The sequence below is a fragment of the Chenopodium quinoa genome, unplaced genomic scaffold, assembly GCF_001683475.1.
Source record: "Chenopodium quinoa cultivar QQ74 unplaced genomic scaffold, ASM168347v1, whole genome shotgun sequence".
In the NCBI taxonomy this organism is placed as follows: Eukaryota; Viridiplantae; Streptophyta; class Magnoliopsida; order Caryophyllales; family Amaranthaceae; genus Chenopodium; species Chenopodium quinoa.
In genome coordinates, this window is record NW_018742738.1 from 12,394,842 (window position 1) to 12,413,434 (window position 18,593).

General features: G+C 36.3%; 1 protein-coding gene across 2 annotated transcripts; it reads left to right on the forward strand.

The window, feature by feature from the left end:
• Positions 1-13,755: 13,755 nt before the first annotated feature.
• Positions 13,756-18,219, forward strand: LOC110724273. Of its 2 annotated transcripts, XM_021903697.1 has the most exons (3): positions 13,756-14,229; positions 14,534-16,481; positions 16,567-17,037. In XM_021903697.1, the coding sequence occupies exon 2, from the start codon at positions 14,535-14,537 to the stop codon at positions 16,137-16,139; it is 1,605 nt and encodes a 534-aa protein (XP_021759389.1). In that variant the 5' UTR covers positions 13,756-14,229; position 14,534; the 3' UTR covers positions 16,140-16,481; positions 16,567-17,037. The 2 variants fall into 2 exon arrangements, 1 of the variants encoding a protein (XP_021759389.1); XR_002511937.1 differs by lacking the exons at positions 14,534-16,481; positions 16,567-17,037 and adding an exon at positions 17,840-18,219.
• The last annotated feature ends 374 nt before the right edge of the window (positions 18,220-18,593 follow it).

Consider the following 18,593-nt stretch of genomic DNA (forward strand, 5'->3'; position numbering starts at 1 on the left):
CAGTGAAGCTTCGACTCTGGAGCTTCAGTTCCTCACTCAAGGAACTTGGCTTTTGATTGTCTTCTATGCTCGTCCATAGCTCATCCTTTAGACTTGTTCCATGCTCCATTCTAACTCTAGAACTTGTTGCATATAAAAACTGTCAATACATCAAAGCTAATAGACAAAAGTTAAAGCCCCTATGGGTTTGCTTAGGTTCCTTGAGTCATCATCAAAACTTAAGATCAACAAAATTCATACATGTATTACAAAAAAATAATAAATTTTTATTGTCATTGTGTTATAATTTATCCACGTTAAAAAAAATTTATAAGTCTTTTAAAGTATCTACTACAAATGACAGATTTAAATATTTGGTAATTGCTGATTTAAATAACAGATAATTATAAGAACCCTTTAATATTTAATTGCAGTATATGGTTAATAAGGAAAGTTTTAAAAATTTAACTTTTATTAGAGTTTGACCACAAATCCAACCGACAATAGATGAAGTACATTAGACAAATATGTTTCTCATCATCAATCTCTTTTTTCAACGTGATAAAAAACTCATATGTGAATTTATATTAGATAGATGGATAGACATTGGATGGACGAGTAGATAATAATTTTATGATTAAGCCAAGTTATATTCAAGTTTTTTTTTTTTTTTTTTTTTTTTTTTTTTGTGAAATTATTAGTTTTAATAAAACAAAAAATACTTTTATTGAAATAACAATTTTTCTATTAAATTGAAAATATATTTAGGAAATTTTAGAATTTGTTACCACAAAAATGGGAGTTGTTAAATTTTGATACCCGTTTAAAACTTTATTTTATTTTGGTACTTATCAAACTTTAAAAATGTAGCTTTTGGTGTCCATGTTCTGTTAAGTTTTTCGTTAGTGGGTCCATTATCTAATTAATTAATATTTTATTTTTTTAAAAGTAAAGAAAATATAAAAGAAAAAACTTTTTTTTTACAAAAAAAAACCCCTCTCCCTTCTCCGTTAGCCACCTTTCCCCCTCCTCTTTCCGGCTATGGGTGCCCAAATATTCCCCCAGCCCCGACGACCTCATCCCCTCCCATTCTCCCTGCCGATCTCCCTCCCCTTTCCCACTCTTAGCTGCTCCCGACACTACCACTTCCCTCTCTCCCCTAAATCAATTTTGTAGGGTTTTTGGGTTCAATTTAATTGTCATCCAAAACTGATAAATTCTTTGAAGATCGGTGTAAACTTACAATACAGCTCCCTTCTTTTGAATCTGATCTGAAATGCCATCTGTTCTCTTTCAAATTGCTCAAATGCCATTCGTTCTGTTTCAACTCAGCAGTTTCCATGAAAAAATTCCTTCTGCAATCTATGTTCATATATCACTCACTGTAATTGAGATGGAGACGCAAATGCTCTGATTCCTCCATGTAGTATTTTTTTTAACCAACCGAGCTAGGTAGTTGCTTTGGACACGTAGTTGATTTGGACAGGTAGACTAACTCACTGAGGTAGTTAGTTTGCTTTGGAAAGCCGAGTTGACTGTTAGACTCAAAGACCACCTGCTTGACACCATAATGTCAGGCTAGTTGCACTAGGACGCTTAATCCATACAACACTGCCTTGCACTTTGCCACCTTAAAGGACCAGCAACCTCTCATGCGCTTGACATTCACAAAAAGAACATTACCTACAACATTTTGACCCATAGTAGCTAGCCCAATCCATCCACATCCTTTAGAATATCATCCCATTTAATTTTAACTTATTCAAAATGCGAAGGGAGCTAGTACTTTGAGCATTTGTTTTCGCTGTTGTAAGCTGACCGAACCATACACCTTCAGGGCGTATTTTCCACAACCCTTAACAAGCCTATTAACCCTCTTGCAGACATCCAGGTGAGGCACTCTTTTGCATTAAAAATCTTGTCATTCCTCCTCCCCCAAATAGCCTAGAGATATCTTTAATTAGTATAAGCTCTTCCTTCTCTTGTTGAATCTTAAACAGCATTCCCTGCCCTTTTTATTGATTCTGATCAGACATTTAGTTAGAAAATGGTAAAATCTATGTTATTAATTACCATGAGTGATGTGCATTCCATAAAGATCAACTCGATAGACCCTGAATATATATTTCAAGGAAAAAGAGAATTAATTGTGCCATAAGATAACATTATATTTGATGATCCCTGGAAAAAAAGCACTTGATTAAAGGTCCTCATTCATGTTGAACCTAATTTTGTAATCTAATTTGTTGTTATTTCATAATTATAGATCTTTCCCAAAGATCCTTAGCTTGCACATATTCTTCAGAAGATATTGACGAGATTAGAGACTTATAGATTCAATATGTTCTTGATCATGATGAGCCAGAAGAATCTTAGTGATTGGTGATTTTGGCATGATGAGTACAAGATCAGAAAAGTCTTAGTCATGATACCTGAAAAATCCTTACATTTTGTACCTTTATACTTTGGAAATTAGCTAGTGTACATATATTAGTACTGTGTAGGATATATATAGTTTGATGCATCTATATATTTTGATACTTAATCAATGATCATGATGCCTTCTATATTGGAGTAAAAATTTATTTGTATGATATATATATATATAATAATATTGAGAAGGATATATACAATGTGTGTCAAAAAAAAAAGAGTATAATATATACAATAAATATTTAACGCAGCAGGGAGACCACCAACTGAGAGACCGATTATCATACAAACAAGTATCTACACATGCAATTTAATTCATTGTAATTTAAAGAAAAAAATTAAACAGAGACCACCTACCTTTAAAAGCAGTCTTAATTTTTTCAAATAGAGAGACTGCCTAAGTTAAAAAAGCGATCTTAGTTTGTTATATGAGAGACCGCTTTTCTGACAAAAACGGTTTCATATGATTCTACAATTTTAATATTTCAATTACCCAAATGATTAAATTTTAGATTGCCTCTACACAAGCAGTCTCTTAGCCAAAGAGACCCTTAGATAGAGACCGCCTCTAAGGCAGTCTCTTTGGCTAATTTGGACGGGTCTCTTGGGACATTTCTGTAGTAGTGGTCATTAAATTGGTATTAATATAGTATTTCATAATATTAACACTTTAATTTTATTTGCTAATTTTTAATTATAAATTTAAGGTTAAATCGTGCTTTGAAATTTGAGTCAAGTTTTACTATGTCAGCTATTATGAGACGAGGGAAATACACTCGTTTTTATTTTCATGTAATACGTAAAATATTTCATTGTAAGAGCAAGAAACATTTGCATTAAGAATTCAAAAAGAAAGTTTTAAATTGATATTTTATTGGACTTATATTTGGCCAAGCCCTTAAGAATTTAGATAGATGGCCTAATCCTTTTGTATAAGAGTTTGACCACACAAAAGTCAAATAATATTTCATTGTAAACTCAATTAACAGTAGATGGAGTAATATGTACATATATACTTGTCACCTTTCAACTCTTTCTTCGACGTGGGACAATTTCACATGCATGTAAGGGGACTTTTAACATGCTAATATATATTTACCTGTTTAGTAAGATTTACTTACTGCAATTAATGTTGTGAAGAAGATTCTAGGCATGGTTGCTAATGGATTTCAACAAATCTATTAAAAGGTGTTCATAAAAGTGTGTATGTGCCACATGTATCCTTTTTTACATCAGTATAGCGCCGCATCATCATTTAAGAACCTTTAGGTTCATGCCACAACATCATCCAATGATCATAATAAAAAATGCAAGCGAGAAGATTTGAACCCCAAAACTCATTGAATAACAATCACATGTATTACTTTTTTTAGCTAGAACTAATTCATGCTCTATTAATCCAAATTTATAAATAAATACATACATGTATTACAAAAGAATAATAAATTATTATTGCCATTGTGTTATAATTTATCCACGTTAAAAAATTTATAAGGGGGCATTTGGTTCGCGGAATATAGGTATGAGATATGGGTTTAGAAGGACTAAAACCCATACCTTATGTTTGGTTGTCAAAAGTATGAGTTTCAACCCATACCTCAAACCCATGAGGTATGGGGTTTAGAAACCTTGGGGGGAGGTGGGTTTGGCCCATTCCATTCCCTTAGGTATCGAATATAAGGAGGGAAGAATGAGGGAAATAGGAAAATTACCGCCAAAGTCCATCTTCTCTTCTGCCGCCATATTCATCCTTCACCCTTGAGCTGTTGAGCAGCAATAGTTCAGCCTTCATCCAGGTACTTCTTTTCTTTTTTAAAAAAAAAATTAATTAAAATCTTGTTCTTAAGGTATTATCAGTGACACGTTGATGCATAATTTGTTTCTTAATACGGATGGTACAAATTTTATCATGTTGATTACCCTCCCACGAATTTTCGTTGATTGATTAGAGATACATAAGTATTCACACGTAAATTAATGATAACATATGGCCATAGATGAACACTTTTTTGAAGATGCTTGTGATTTAAGTGAACGGTTGAATGTTGTACTGCTGAATTTGGATAATCATATCTCTTTGGTTGGACTACATGTAAATTCCATGTTTGGCATCCCCAGTAAATCTTGTTCTTATTTTATGATATTTCCCTAATTTTTTTTTCACTTTTTCTCCAAATTTGTTGTATAATTATTCTGCATAGCTATATATTTTTATCAAAGTAGTCATCTTTTGTGTTAAATTTATTGAATTTTACGATAATAATTGTATATATTTAGCAGATTTTTTATTAACTAAAAAAAATATCGACATATAATTGTGAAATAGTTCTGATGTATGAAATGGAGTGTTCATTATTCCGGGTCCACTATTGTGAACTATCTTTGATTTCATTAGCACATATACATACTACCTGTTGACTTTTCTTTTTTAATTCTTTGTGTGGATTGTCGATTGCATGCCTTTCTTTGGCTTTGGCTCTTGTATTTTTCTTTTTGCTCCCACCAAAGGTTGTACATATATTAGGCAAAAAGGAACTTAGACAATGAAATAAGAATATTAGGAAAACATATGAGTAAATACTAATAATCAATTTATAGGGTAATCCTTTTTGTGTTGTGTTTTTATAGAAATGGAGTCATGTGGACTATCCTTGTTAAGGAGGAAGAGAAAGCGACAAAGAGAACTACTTGTATCTTTAATAGTTATAATAAATTTCATGATTCTCATGTATTTCGTGCTACGTAGTTTAGGTGTAACTCTACATAAAATACATCGAATTAGAGATAAGAAACGTAATAGATTAGTTAATTTAAACTCGTTGATTAGAGATAGTGATGTTGCCTGTAGGAGTGAATTGCGTATGAACAGACATACTTTTGGTGTACTTTGTGAGATGATAAGCGATATTGGTGGATTGAGAGGGACTAGAAATATGAGATTACAGGAGATTGTAGCTATGTTTTTGTATACATTATCTCATCATAAAAAGAATAGGTCGATACGACATTACTTTTATAGGAGTGGAGAAAGTGTTAGTAGATAATTTAACCTTTGCCTCTTTGCGGTTCTAAAGCTACATCATCACTTACTCAAAAAACCTACACTTATTACAGAAGATTGCGAGGATAGTAGATGGAAATGCTTCCAGGTATATTTAATATTATTAAAATATGATAAAAAAATGCTCATTCTTTAATTGATTAAAAGCAATGTTCTATATACATCCTATGTAAATAATCTAGTGTATTTTCCTTATAATTGTAGAATTTCTTAGGAGCTCTAGATGGTACATTTATTAAAGTTCATGTTCCAAATGAGGATAGAGGAAGGTATCGAACAAGGAAAGTAAACCTTGCAATGAATGTTTTAGGTGTTTGTACACCTAACATGGAATTTGTTTTTGTCTTACCTGGATGAGAAGGCTCTACACATGATGGTCGTGTTTTACGAGATGCAATTTCGAGGCCTAATGGTTTAAAGGTGCCTCAAGGTAAACCATGTGATTAAAAATAACCATATGATATATAACAATTTTGATTACTACAATTAATAATGACTTCAATCTATTCTATGATTTTCAAGGTTGTTACTTTTTGGTAGATGCTGGCTACACTAATTGTGATGGGTTTCTTACACCATATAGAGGGCATCGTTATCACTTGAAAGAATGGGGGGATCAAGTACCTGTAAGTGCTGAGGAGTACTTCAACATGAAACATTCTAAAGCTAGGAATGCAATTGAGAGAACTTTTGGTTTGTTGAAGGGAAGGTGGGAAATTCTTAGAAGCCCTTCTTTTTTTTCAACTCGCACACAAGGTCGCATTGTTACAGCATGTGCTTTATTACACAATCTAATTCGAAAGCACATGCCCACAAATTTTGAGGTTGATGAGTCATCAGATGAGAGTGAGAATGAGGATGGGAATGAGGATATTGGTGATAATGTTGATTACATTACTCAAGTTCAACCATCCAATGCTTGGACCGACTTTAGGAATAATTTTGAGCAAACTTTATTTAATGCTTGGAGAGCTAGGCAAAATAACAAAACATGATCTTTTTTTTAATGAATAATGACTCTCTTTAGTCTTGTCCTTATGTTTGGTGTTTTGTGAAACGATCTTTGTATTTTATGATTTTGTGTTTCTCGTCTGTGTTTTATGTTAATCAAGGGACATGATATTTTTATTTAAATTTTAATTGCTTTCATTATGTGATACAATATTGCTTCCTACATATCAAAAATAAAATATCTAGTTATGTATTCTTACTTAATTGATTAATTAGGATGGCTACAAATGGTCAAAGTTCTCAAAGTGGAAGAGGTAAGAATAAGAACTTCTGGAAGAAAGAGGAGGAAGAAGCTTTGATTGATTGTTTGTTGGAGTTAAGTTGTGACCAACAATGGAAAGGAGAAGGAGGGTTTAGGAATGGATACTTGAATCAGTTGGAGCTTATGCTTAACACTAAGTTCCCTGGATGTGGTTTAAAAGCCATTCCTCACATTGAATCAAAGTTCAAATGGTTCAAAGATAAGTATGCAATAGTTGCTGAAATGGTTAATAAGACATTCGGGTTTTAGTGGGATGAGGAAACTAGTACAATACAATGTGAGAGACAAGCTTATGATGATTTTTGCAAGGTAACTAATTTCTTTTTTTTTTCTTTATTTATTTTTTAAAATCTTGCATTTTACTTAATCTAATATAACATATAACTAATGTTTTTAGAATCATCCTAAAGCTGGAGGATTATGGAAGACTCCTTTTCCTTATCTTAGCAAGCTAGATGATATATTTGGTGTTGATAGAGCTAATGGGCTTGCGGCTGAGCTGCCTAAGGACTCTATCCATAACCTTGAAAAGGACGTTGTTCACCTTGATAATGATAGTGACAATAATGAAGAGTTATATGATACTCTTTCACCTGGTTTAGCTATTGATTATACTCAACCCCAACCTCCTCCTGCTAAGAGAATGAAAAAGGAAAAGACTCCAAAGACTAATGAGAAAAAAAGAGCTACTCAATTTGAAAGTTTATCATCTATTGACAATATGGCAGTTGGATTCCCTGGTTTTATGAAATATATGAATAATCATCTTTCTACTATTGCATCTACCTTGAGTACAACACCAGAGCGTGAACAAGAGATTGTTGAACAAAAGAGAAGGCTATTATCAGAGATTGGAGGTTTGCCTGGAATTACCCAAGCTGAAGATATAAGAGCTGCTAGTTTGTTTTCATTATATCAAATCCTAGCCAAATGGAGATTTTCTATTCAAGTCCTAATGATGAATGGAAAAAGGGGTGGTGCTTGACCTTTTGAGTCGTAATGCTTGAAATAATCTGCCTATTTTCATGACAATTTGCAAAATGTGATGGTTTATGAATTTGTTTTCTTTGAATAAATGTTCACTTGGAATTTTAAACATGGTTTTTGAGTGTTTGTTTTGATCTTAAATATTTATCTCAAGTATTGTGATAATTTTGAATGTGTCTATTTAAAATTTAACTATTGCGTTGTAATTATTGTTCTTAGAGAATTGTTTTTGCTAGTTAATTAAAATAAAGATTTTTGAAAAAATGGAGATGATTCCTCATTCCAATAAATTTCTAATTAAACAACATGTAAGGGGATGAGATCTCATTCCAGAATTGAACCAAACACATGTTATTAAGTATCAAGTTCCAACCCCATACCACTTTAACCCCATTTCTGATTCCAAACCCATATCACTTTGCGAACCAAACGCCCCCTAAGTGTTTTAAAGCGTCTAATACGAATGACACATAAATATTTGGCAGTTACTTTATTTGAATAGCAAACATAATAATTTTAGCTGTAGGTAGCGAGTTGAGACTTTCTCTCTCTAAAATCCTCTTTTTCTGCCATGGCAAAGAAGAATACGAAGAAGAATCTTCCTAGGGGGGAGGGAAATTTAAAGGTTTCAGCTGGTTCTAAGGAAATTACTGAAGCAAATTGTCTACTTGCTCAATTGAAGAGTCGACCTAGAAATTTTGAGGGTTCTCTCCCGATTAATTTTGGGGAATTGGATGATCTGCTCCTATCGCCTGAGCAATCAATACATTAATTGATTCAAGGATCTAGAACTAAATCCAAGTTATTTGAATGGCTAAATGTGCTGAAATCAAGGGATTCTAGAGTTATTCAAAGAGGGCCTGGTGTTGCGCAAAACATAGCATCTTCCGTGGATCGGAGGTACCCATTTATTCTGAATGCTTAAAATCGAATAATTCTTTGTTACAATTGTCTTTAGATGATGGTTCTGATGAAATTGCTTACTGAATATAAGTATTGTTGCTTTTGTGATTGGGGGCAACCCGTATGTGAATTCTTTTTTGGGGTTTTGCAACCGAATGTGGGGGGCTAAGAACATTGATAAGGTGATTCCTCTTAAGAAAGAGGTGTTCCTTATTAGATTTTAGAATATAGAATCGAAGGAAAAAACTCTAAATTCTTCACATGTGCCTTTTGATAATCACCCTGTTTTCATGAAACAATGGGAGGATGCAATGGAAGTGGATTGTGAGGAGTTTACTACAATCCCTGTCTAGGTTCAACTGCCTGGATTACCTCTGAAATATTGGGGTAAGAATTGTTTAGAGAATATTCAGGGTTTGATTGGGAAACCAGTTCGTCCTGATAATGCTATCCGATTGAAGGAGAGGATTAATTTTGCTCGATTCTTGATAGAAGTGGACATTGATGGTGATTTTCCTGACATGATTAAGTTTCTTTTGGATAAAGGTTGTTTGTATCAACAGAAGGTGGAGTTTGAGTGGAAACCCATCAAGTGCTCTATTTGTAAACAATTGGGTCATAGGAAGGGAAGTGTAAGAAGGCGGGGAAGATGTGGAGACCTAAACCTCAGGTTGTTCAAGTGCAGCAGAAGGAATCTAGTAAGATAGACAATGAAACTGGTCCAGCTGATGAGAATGATACTTCTAAGGATAATGAGTAGGAAAAGTGGAAGACTGCTACCAGACAAAAGAAAGGGTTTGGGAATGTTCCGAATCCTATTTCTCTTGTAATGGTGAGCAATTCGTTTCATAAACTGTAGGATTTTATTAGTCTTGAGGAAATGAATGATGGTGGTGCTCCCACTCTGGAGTAGGAGGGTGATAATGAATAAAGTTCTTACTTGGAATGTGAGAGGCTTGAATGGTCTCTCAAAGCAGAAGGAGGTTAAGGCCTTCATGTCTCATTATAAGGTTGGTTTTTTTAGATTGCTAGAAACTAAAATTAGGTGTGCTGATTTTCTTGTTGTTCATAATATTTGGTAATTGCTGATTTAAATGACAGATAATTATAAGAACCCTTTAATATTTAATTGCAGTATATGGTTAATAAGGGAAGTATTAAAAATTTAACTTGTATAAGAGTTTGACCACAAATCCAACCGACAATAGATGAAGTACATTAGACAAATATGTTTGTCATCTTCAACCTCTTTTTTCAACGTGACAAAAAACTCATATGTGAACTTATCTTAGATAGATGGATAGACATTTGATGGACGAATAGATATTTAATTTATGATTTAGCCAAGTTATATTGAATTGTTTTTTGGTGAAATGATTGTTTTTAATAAAAAAAAATCTTTTATTGAAATAAAACTATTTATATTGTATTGAAATTATTTTTAGGAAATTTTGGAATTTGTTACGTCAAAAATAGGAGCTGTTAAATTTTGATACCCGTTTAAAAATTTATTTTATTTTGGTACCCAATAAACATTAAAAATGTAGCTTTTGGTGTCCATATTCTGTTAAGTTTTCCGTTAGTGTGCCCATTATTATCTAATTAATTAATAATTTATTTTTTTAAAATAAAGAAAATAAAATAAAACTATTTTTTTTTACAAAAATACCACCCCTCTCCCCTCTCTGTTAGCCACCTTTCCCCCTCCCTTTGCCGGCTGTCGGTGCCCAAATATTCACCTGGCGTCGGCGACCTCATCCCCTCCTTTCCCCCCGCCGATCCCCTCTTTCCCACTCTTGGCTGCTCCCGACACCACTCCTTCCCCCTTTTCCCTAAATCAATTTTTTAGGGTTTAAGGGTTCATTTCTTTTCTCTCTCCTCAAATAATACAGGTTTTGGTGGTTTTATAGGTTTTGTGTTTCTTATGGTGGTTTTGCAGGTTGTAGTGGGCTGCAGTTCGCGTGGTTTTGTGTTAGTTTTTGCTGGCGACTTTGGCATTTGCGGTGGTGGATGCAGTAATTTTGTAGGTTCTGTATTGTGGGGATATTGCGAATTGTGTGTTGTTGCTCGCCGGTGGTTAGATGGAGGAGGGTGGTTTCGATGGTTTTGCAGGTTGTGATTAGTAGTATTTGTTGTGGCTTTGTGTATTGGAGCGGGCTGCAGTTTTTGGTGAGGTGGAGTAGGTGAAGCTGCGGTGTTGTTGCAATAAAGGGGCAGTGACATGTGGTTTTTAATGCGGTTGCTGTTGTGGGTTATATTTGTGATTGGAGTTGGTGGTGCGTATGGAGGTGAAAGGTTGGTTTTCGGGATCGCCGGCAGCCGGTACTGATGAGTGACATTTATGCCACTCTTTTATCCTTTTTCTCTAAGGATTCTCCCCTCATTTACACTTGTTAGACCTATTTTCTAAGCATTTTTACTTAGTTTTGCTTCCTCTTTTCTTTTCTCCTTTATCTTCCCTTTTCTTAGTCTTCTTGCTTTGTTTTTATTTTGATTTCCATGCTTTTGTTTTGTAGGCATTATGTGCCGAAAGAAAGAGGATATCAAGAAGCCAAGCTAGCTGTTGTGCGCGGGCTGCTGTGCGGCTGCTGTGAAGGCGCGCATGTTTAGCTGTGCGGGCGCGCAGCCCTGTCAAAACCCGCGCAGCCAGACTGAAGAAACATAGCCTAACCAGAGATTTTGCGCGACTTGCTGTGCGACTTCTGTGCGGGCACGCAACCTGATGCGCGGGCGCGCAGGCCTACTGTGCTGGCGCGCTTATTTTCTCGTACAGTCAAAGTTGCGGCCATGCACTACGCTGAGAGGGCGCACACACCTACTGCGCGAGCGCGCACGGCTGGGTTTCTGATTTATTTGCGCCTTGTTGTCCAAGTCTCTTTCTTTTGGGGGGGAGCCACATATATATAGACGCGACTCTTTGTAATAGGAGACATTTAGTACTAATTCCATAGAACATTAGCCTAATCTAGAGAGAGAAAATAGATTGTTATTCAAGCATCCTTTATTGTATTCAACTTTGCTCAAATTTTAATCTTCCTTCAATCAAGCAAGAATCCAAGTTTTCATCTTTCATTAATCCTTTCTTTAGTAATCTCTTCTCCTTTCCTTTAGTATTATTTATTTTTTTTATTGTTATTTATTTTTGTCAATCTTATAAGTTTATCTAGTTATTATTGATTTCATTGATTTCGATCATGTTTTGTTTTGAGTTTCTTGAGTTTATTTCTAGTTTTGATATTATGTTTAATCTCCCTTCTCTAGGCTAAACTTTTAGCTAGGGGAAGGGGGTGGAAGATATGATTTGATATTGGATGAATGATGATGGTTGGATTGAACTTATGCCATATATTGATGAAAGACATGATTTTTATTAGCTTGGAAGTATTGTTGCACTCTATTCGATGTTTTCTAGTTTAAATGCATGAAAGTGATTTGAACTAGATTAGGATCACCTCTATTTTAATGATTGCATGAGAATGAGTTATTAAAGTGGAGTTTTTATGGATTGTGCTTCTTTATTCTCTTGATTTGATTGTAACTAATAGGATGCATGAGAATGATCCTTATTAGTGTAGACCTCTTTCATTGATTTGCCTAGACTATTGTATGAGAATGAATTGTTTAGGTACACTAGTGGAAAAAAATCTTATTTGTAACAAGCTATTCGTAACGGACATATGATTTTTCGTTACAATTAAGTCATTCGTAACGGGCAAATTCAATGTCCGTTACAAAAAAGTTGTGAATTGGGCAGGAAAAGGGTTATTCGTAACGGACAAATTAGTACCCGTTACGAATAAGTGGTTATTCGTAACGGACAGATTGGTGCCCGTTACGAATAAGTTGTTATTTGTAACAGGCATTATTCTGCCCGTTACGATTAACTAACTAATCGTAACCAACAAATATTGCCCGTTACAAATAGAAAAGTCAACAGAATTTTGACCTTGTTATTTGTAAATAATATGGGGGTGTCCGTTACGAATAAGGTTTTAAAGTAAGCCCTAAATTTTTACTTTCCCCTTTCTCACTCCCCTCTGTCAAAAAATTTCCACTTTCTCTCTCCAATATTGAAGCAGCTCCCGCGCGCAAGGTCGTCGTCCTCACCTCCCTCAACTCCATTGAAGGAGCTCCAAGCTCAGTTCAATATTTTGCTCCTCTCATTCTCACTCTTCTCCTCCATTGAAGCGCACTTTGAGTTCTCCATTATTGAAGCGCACTCCGAGTTCTCCATTATTGAAGCGCACTCCGAGTTCTCCATTGAAGGGCTTTTTGAGTTCTCCATTGAAGCGCTATCTGAGTTCTCCATTGAAGCGCTCATAGTTCTCCATTAAAGCGTACTCTTTCTCTCTCCTCCCCCAATTTCGTAACCCTTGTTTCAGTTTGCTTAATTGCAATTACTTAATTATAGGTTTTATTTTTTTTTCCCCAAATTAATTGATTGATTTTACTATTTTCCATTTGCTTAATTGCAATTACTTAATTATAGGTTTTATTTTTTTCCCTAAATTATGCTTCTCTGATTGGTGGGTGGTGTTTGCGTGGGTTTGGTTGGAGGTGAGGTGGTGAATTGGTTGATGATTGTTGTTGTTGCGAGTGGAAACAGGGGAAGGGCGTGGTTCAGGTGGTTGCGGTTTTGTGTGGTGGTGGTAGAACAGGGGAGAATTGCGGTTATTGGTGTTGGTGGGCTGATTGGAGTTACGGCTGGCAGCTGGTGAATTGGGGGAAAGCAGTGGTGGACTGGTGGTTTGCGTGGTGGTGGTAGTGGCTGCTGTTAAAGGTGGCTGAAGGTGGAGGTTGGTGATTTGAGTGGCTGAAGGTGGTGGTTGGTGATTTGAGTGGCTGAAGGTTGGTGATTTTAGTGACTGAAGGTGGAGGTTGGTGATTTTGAAGCCTTTTTGGCTCTATACACGCCTAAAAGTAAGTAAATGGTCAATTTTCATTGATTTCAATTCATAGAAACCAAAATATAAGGGTTCATTTGACATTGTTGCGGTTTTCAGTTTTTTGGTTTTTTGTATTTTAAAAGTGTATGATATATGTCATATAATGAATAAAAATTTAGTCAAACTTATTAAAATCAGGGTATTTTCATTTTTACCACCTTCAAATAATGACTTTGTCGAATTTACCACCTCCAAAAAAAAAAACATTTACTTTACCACCTCATAAAAAAATTAAACATCAGTTTTACCACCTCATCTGAGCTCAGGTGACGGAAAACGCTTGTTGGGCCCAGTTAACTGTCACTTCCCTCCAATTTAATTCTTTTAAAATCGATTTCCCTCTGTCTCCTCCTTTTCTCACCTTCCACCTTCCATAATCAATGTCTCACCAAATTTCTCACTTCCTCATCAATTTTCGTCTCTCTCTCCTTTGATTTTTCTTGATTCTCACTGTAACTGCTTCTCTCTCCTTTGATTTTTCTCTTTCTCTCTGTAAAAACTGAAACCCTAGATCAATTTGGGTGGTTGAAATCGAGCTGGAACCACAAAATTGCAACACATCAGCTTCTCTTGTCATCTTCCACAGGGTGAGGGGACCAAAAGCTTGGTAATTTGCTGACAGAAATCGAGATTCCTGACTACAAGAGGTACTTTAAACCCTTTATTAGTACATTTCGTTGGATTTATGGTTGTCAATTGGGGTAAAGTATGCCTTTTTTGGGAATCTGTGAATTAAAGTATTATAAACCCTAATTATGCGAATCTTTGCCTGAATTAGAGTGTGCATTTGTTAAATAATTAGTTAATTAGATTTACTTGTTTACTGTTAATTTAGTGCATAGTCAATGTGAATTGCTTTTACTTGCTGTAATTGGTGAATTGGTTGTTGTTGTTTACTGTAATTACTGAAATTGGTTATTGTTGTGTGTGCTTTTGTTGGTGTTGTTACAGAATGGACACAGTGGACTTAAAAATTACAGTAGGGGGTGCCTTTATAACTTCTTTAGCTGGTAAAAATAGGAGGGTGTTAACTTGGGATGGTGGGTGGGTTTATTGGATGAGAAAAGTGGAAAAAAATAAGATAGATGTACACTTTTTGAGGCAAGTAGCTATACATGGGTTTGTGTATGTGAATGTGAAGGTTCCTAGGGGGTTTAGTTGCTGGTATAAACAAAAGGGCAAGTCTTGGGTGAATGGTAAAAGGGAGCTTGTTGATGGTGAGGTGAATGGTTTACTAGAGTCTGTGAACAAAGAGGGGGCATGTGAGATGTATGTTACCAGTCATGAGCCAATTGAAGGGACTAACAAAACACCCTTCAAATGTATAGCTGGGAATGAGCTAACCCCTGCACAAAGGAAGGAACTGAAAAAGAGGTTTGGTGGACCTAAAGTATATAAACCCAGCCCAGAACTTAGTAAGCCCACTGAAGAAGAGCCATTTAGGAGAAGCCCTAGGTTAAAAGGCATTGTTATACATGACAGAGAGGCTGAGGAGAGGCTTCCTAGGGCAGAGAAAGTGAATGCTAATACACATAAAGGGAAGGATAAACTCACTGCTGCAGATAAGGGTAAGGCTAAGGTTGGGGATGAGACTGGAAATTTTGCTAATTTAGTGAGAAAAATAAAAGAAAGAGTGAGGAGCTTAAGGGATGACAGTGATGTGTTTAGTGATGAGGATGGTGATACAGAGTCTTCTGATTCTGAGTTGGGTGATTTTGAGTTAGAAGTTGATGAAGGAGAGGAGGACTTATACTCTGATGATGATGAACAGTGGTTGAAGAAAAATTTAGACCATATTAATAGTGAGGTGAAAGGCAGTTTGAGGGGAGTTACTGAAGGAGGGGATCAAAGTGATGATGAGGACACAAGGTTTGACATAGAAAGAAATCTACAGAAAATTGAAGTGAGGGTTGAAGAGGAGGCAGCTTGTGATTCTGATGAGCTAAAGAGTGTGGAAGGTGATTCAGATGATGATCAGGGTAGTGTTACTTGGTTTAACCCTGAGACAGACTTTGAAAGGGCTATCAAATTTGTAGTTGGTCAAAGGTTCAGTGATGTGAAAACAATGAGAAAAGCTTTGAGACAACATGCAATTGAAAATAGGTATGAGTATTACCTTCTTCACAATGATTCAAAGAGGCTAACAGCATATTGCAAAAGGAAATGCAAGTGTGTGTATAACAAGAACAGTTGTAGGATAGTGAAGTGTACATGTAGTAAGGGTGTTAGGTGTAGGTTCAAGTTTTATGCAACAAGGCTTGTGAAATCAGAGGCTTGGCAAATTAAGACACTAAGGCTGAAGCATAGGTGTGTTAGGAGTAAAATGAACAACAAGGTGACATCAGAGTTCCTTGCTGACAGGTACTTGGAGGAGTTCAGGGGCAACCCCAGATGGAAGATTAAACAGATTCAGGACAGGGCCTTGAATGACTTGGGGATCAAAATTACATACTCCAAGGCTTGGTTGGCTAGAAGCAGGGCAAAGCTTATAATATATGGCTCTTCATCAGAGCAATACTCAAAGGTTTGGGACTATGGGAAGGCACTGTTGAAATAGAACCCAGGGAGTGAGTGTAATGTGGTGGTGGATGATATTAATTAAATTGAAAGACCAATTTTTATGAGGATGTTTGTGTGCTTAGCTGCACTTAGGGATGGATTCATTTCTGGTTGCAGACCAGTAATTGGGGTGGATGGGTGCCATCTAAAAGGGGCATACCCTGGGCAGATCTTGGTTGCAGTTGGAAAAGATGGCAATAATGTCATCTTCCCAATTGCTTGGGCAACTGCAGAGATTAAGAATAAGGACAGCTGGTGCTGGTTTCTGGAGAGCTTGCTCAAGGCACTTTGTGTGTATGACCAAGGAGATGGCTTGACTTTTATGTCTGACATACAGAAAGTAAGTGGGTTGTGTTTGTGTTTAAATTACTTTGCTTTATTTGAATTTTCTGTACACTAACTTGTTAGTTTTGCCTTGTGTGTAGGGTCTCATAGAAGCATTTGCAGATGTGGCCCCCAAAGCTGAGCTCAGATTTTGTGTGAGGCATATTTGGTCAAATTTCAAACTGAAATTTCATGGTGCAACTTTCAAGGAATTGTTCTGGGCTGCTGCTAGGGCAAGCACTCTGGTAAGCTTCTATTTAGGTTCTTTTTATGTCAGTTTTATGGTGAACTATAATGTATGCTAGGAACATTTAGTTTTGCACATATTTGCATGTCTTTCTATTTTGTGAAAACTGTATGCCATGTGTCTATGTTGTGTTGAATGGTTGTCATGTGTGTGGTTGTATCAGTTTGAGTTTGAAGTTGCTACGGAAAGTATCAATTTTTTGGATGAAGAAGCATACCAGTGGCTGTCAAACATTGACCCCCAGCACTGGTCAAGGCATGCTTTCTCTACAAACTGCAAGTCTAACATGTTGTTAAACAACATGTGTGAGACATTTAATGCAGTGATTAGAGATGCTAGAGACAAGCCTATTCTAACTCAAATGGAATGACTTAGAAGATATATGATGAAGAGGAGTAATGACAAATGGGAGGCAGCAAAGTCTTGGGAAGGTTTACTAACCCCATTTGTCAACAAAGTCTTTGATGGGTTGGAGAAGTATGCCATGACATGTGAGATTACAACTTCAAGGGATGAAATTTATGAGGTGAAATACAAGGATGAATAGTGCATTGTGGATCTGCAAGAGAGAAAATGCACTTGTTATAGATGGGAGTTGACAGGAATACCTTGTGTCCATGCATTTGCTTGCATAATGGACAAAAGGGATGATCCTGAGTTGTATGTGCACCCACATTACTATAGGGTGACATACTTGGCTGCATATGAGAACCCAATACAGCCAATGCCTGGCCCTAAGAATTGGGAAAAGGTCAAGCTCAGACAGCCTTTTCCACCTATGCTGAAAGTGCAGCCAGGAAGACCTAAGGCAAAAAAGAGAAAGCTTGAACCAGGGGTGGGCACTTCTGCAGCACCTGAGGGCAAGAAGCCAAAGGTGAAGAAACAATGCAAGAACTGTGATGGGTTTGGCCACTTTGCCTAAACATGCAAAGCTGAAGCAGCACCAGAACAGCCTAACCCACCTGCAACAAATCCAAAGGGTGGGAGGCCACAGATGTAGACTCCTTGGCTTAAGGAACAGAGAAAGAAAAGTGAAGAGAAAGCAGCAAGACAGGTATTTTGTGTATTTTGTGACTTGAGTGTATTTAGTGGCTTTGCTTCTGAGTCTTGTCATACTGTGATTGCAGGCTGCACTGAAGTTGCCACAATATCAGCCTCCAACAACAGCACAGGCTGGGTCAAGTAATGCTGCACCTGCAACTGCTGTGTCAAGCCAGCCTGCAACAAGAACATAGCCTTTTCCCACTCAGCCTGTTACCAGGAGCAACAGGAGCCTGAGTCAGCCCACAAGAGTGCCAACAACTACTCCTCCCAAAGTCAAAATACAGACCTGGTCCAAGCTTCATGTAATGACAAGCAAGAAGGACAAGGATCTCAATCAACTGTGACCCTAGGTCTACTCATTAGTATTTTGTAATAGACAGCCAAGTTTATTTGGTAGTTGAACAATGATAGTTGGACAATGATTTTGCACAAAGGTGCCTTAACTTTTGTCTCAGCCAATGTAAAACAATTAAAAACATTGTGTTGTTGCAAGTACTAATATGAAATGTGATATGTTTCTACCAAAAAGTTCCATTTCTCATTGATTTTGTTAAAAGTAGTATAAGAAATGTCATCCCAACATCCACACATAATAATTCAACAAAACACAACATAAGTTGGGGATTTTTTTTGTTTCTAAGCATTCCTAAATGAACCTAAGATCTAAAATACATAGCCAGTACCAAACCAAAACAACAAAACACAACAATAGCATGTACTGTGAGCATTTTCTTTGTTGTTGCATTGCTGCCATGCACTTCCTTGATCATCTTCTTCCTGTCTGAGCTAAGAGCTTTGCATTTCATCTTCAAGCTGTCAATCTCATTGAGCAAGCAC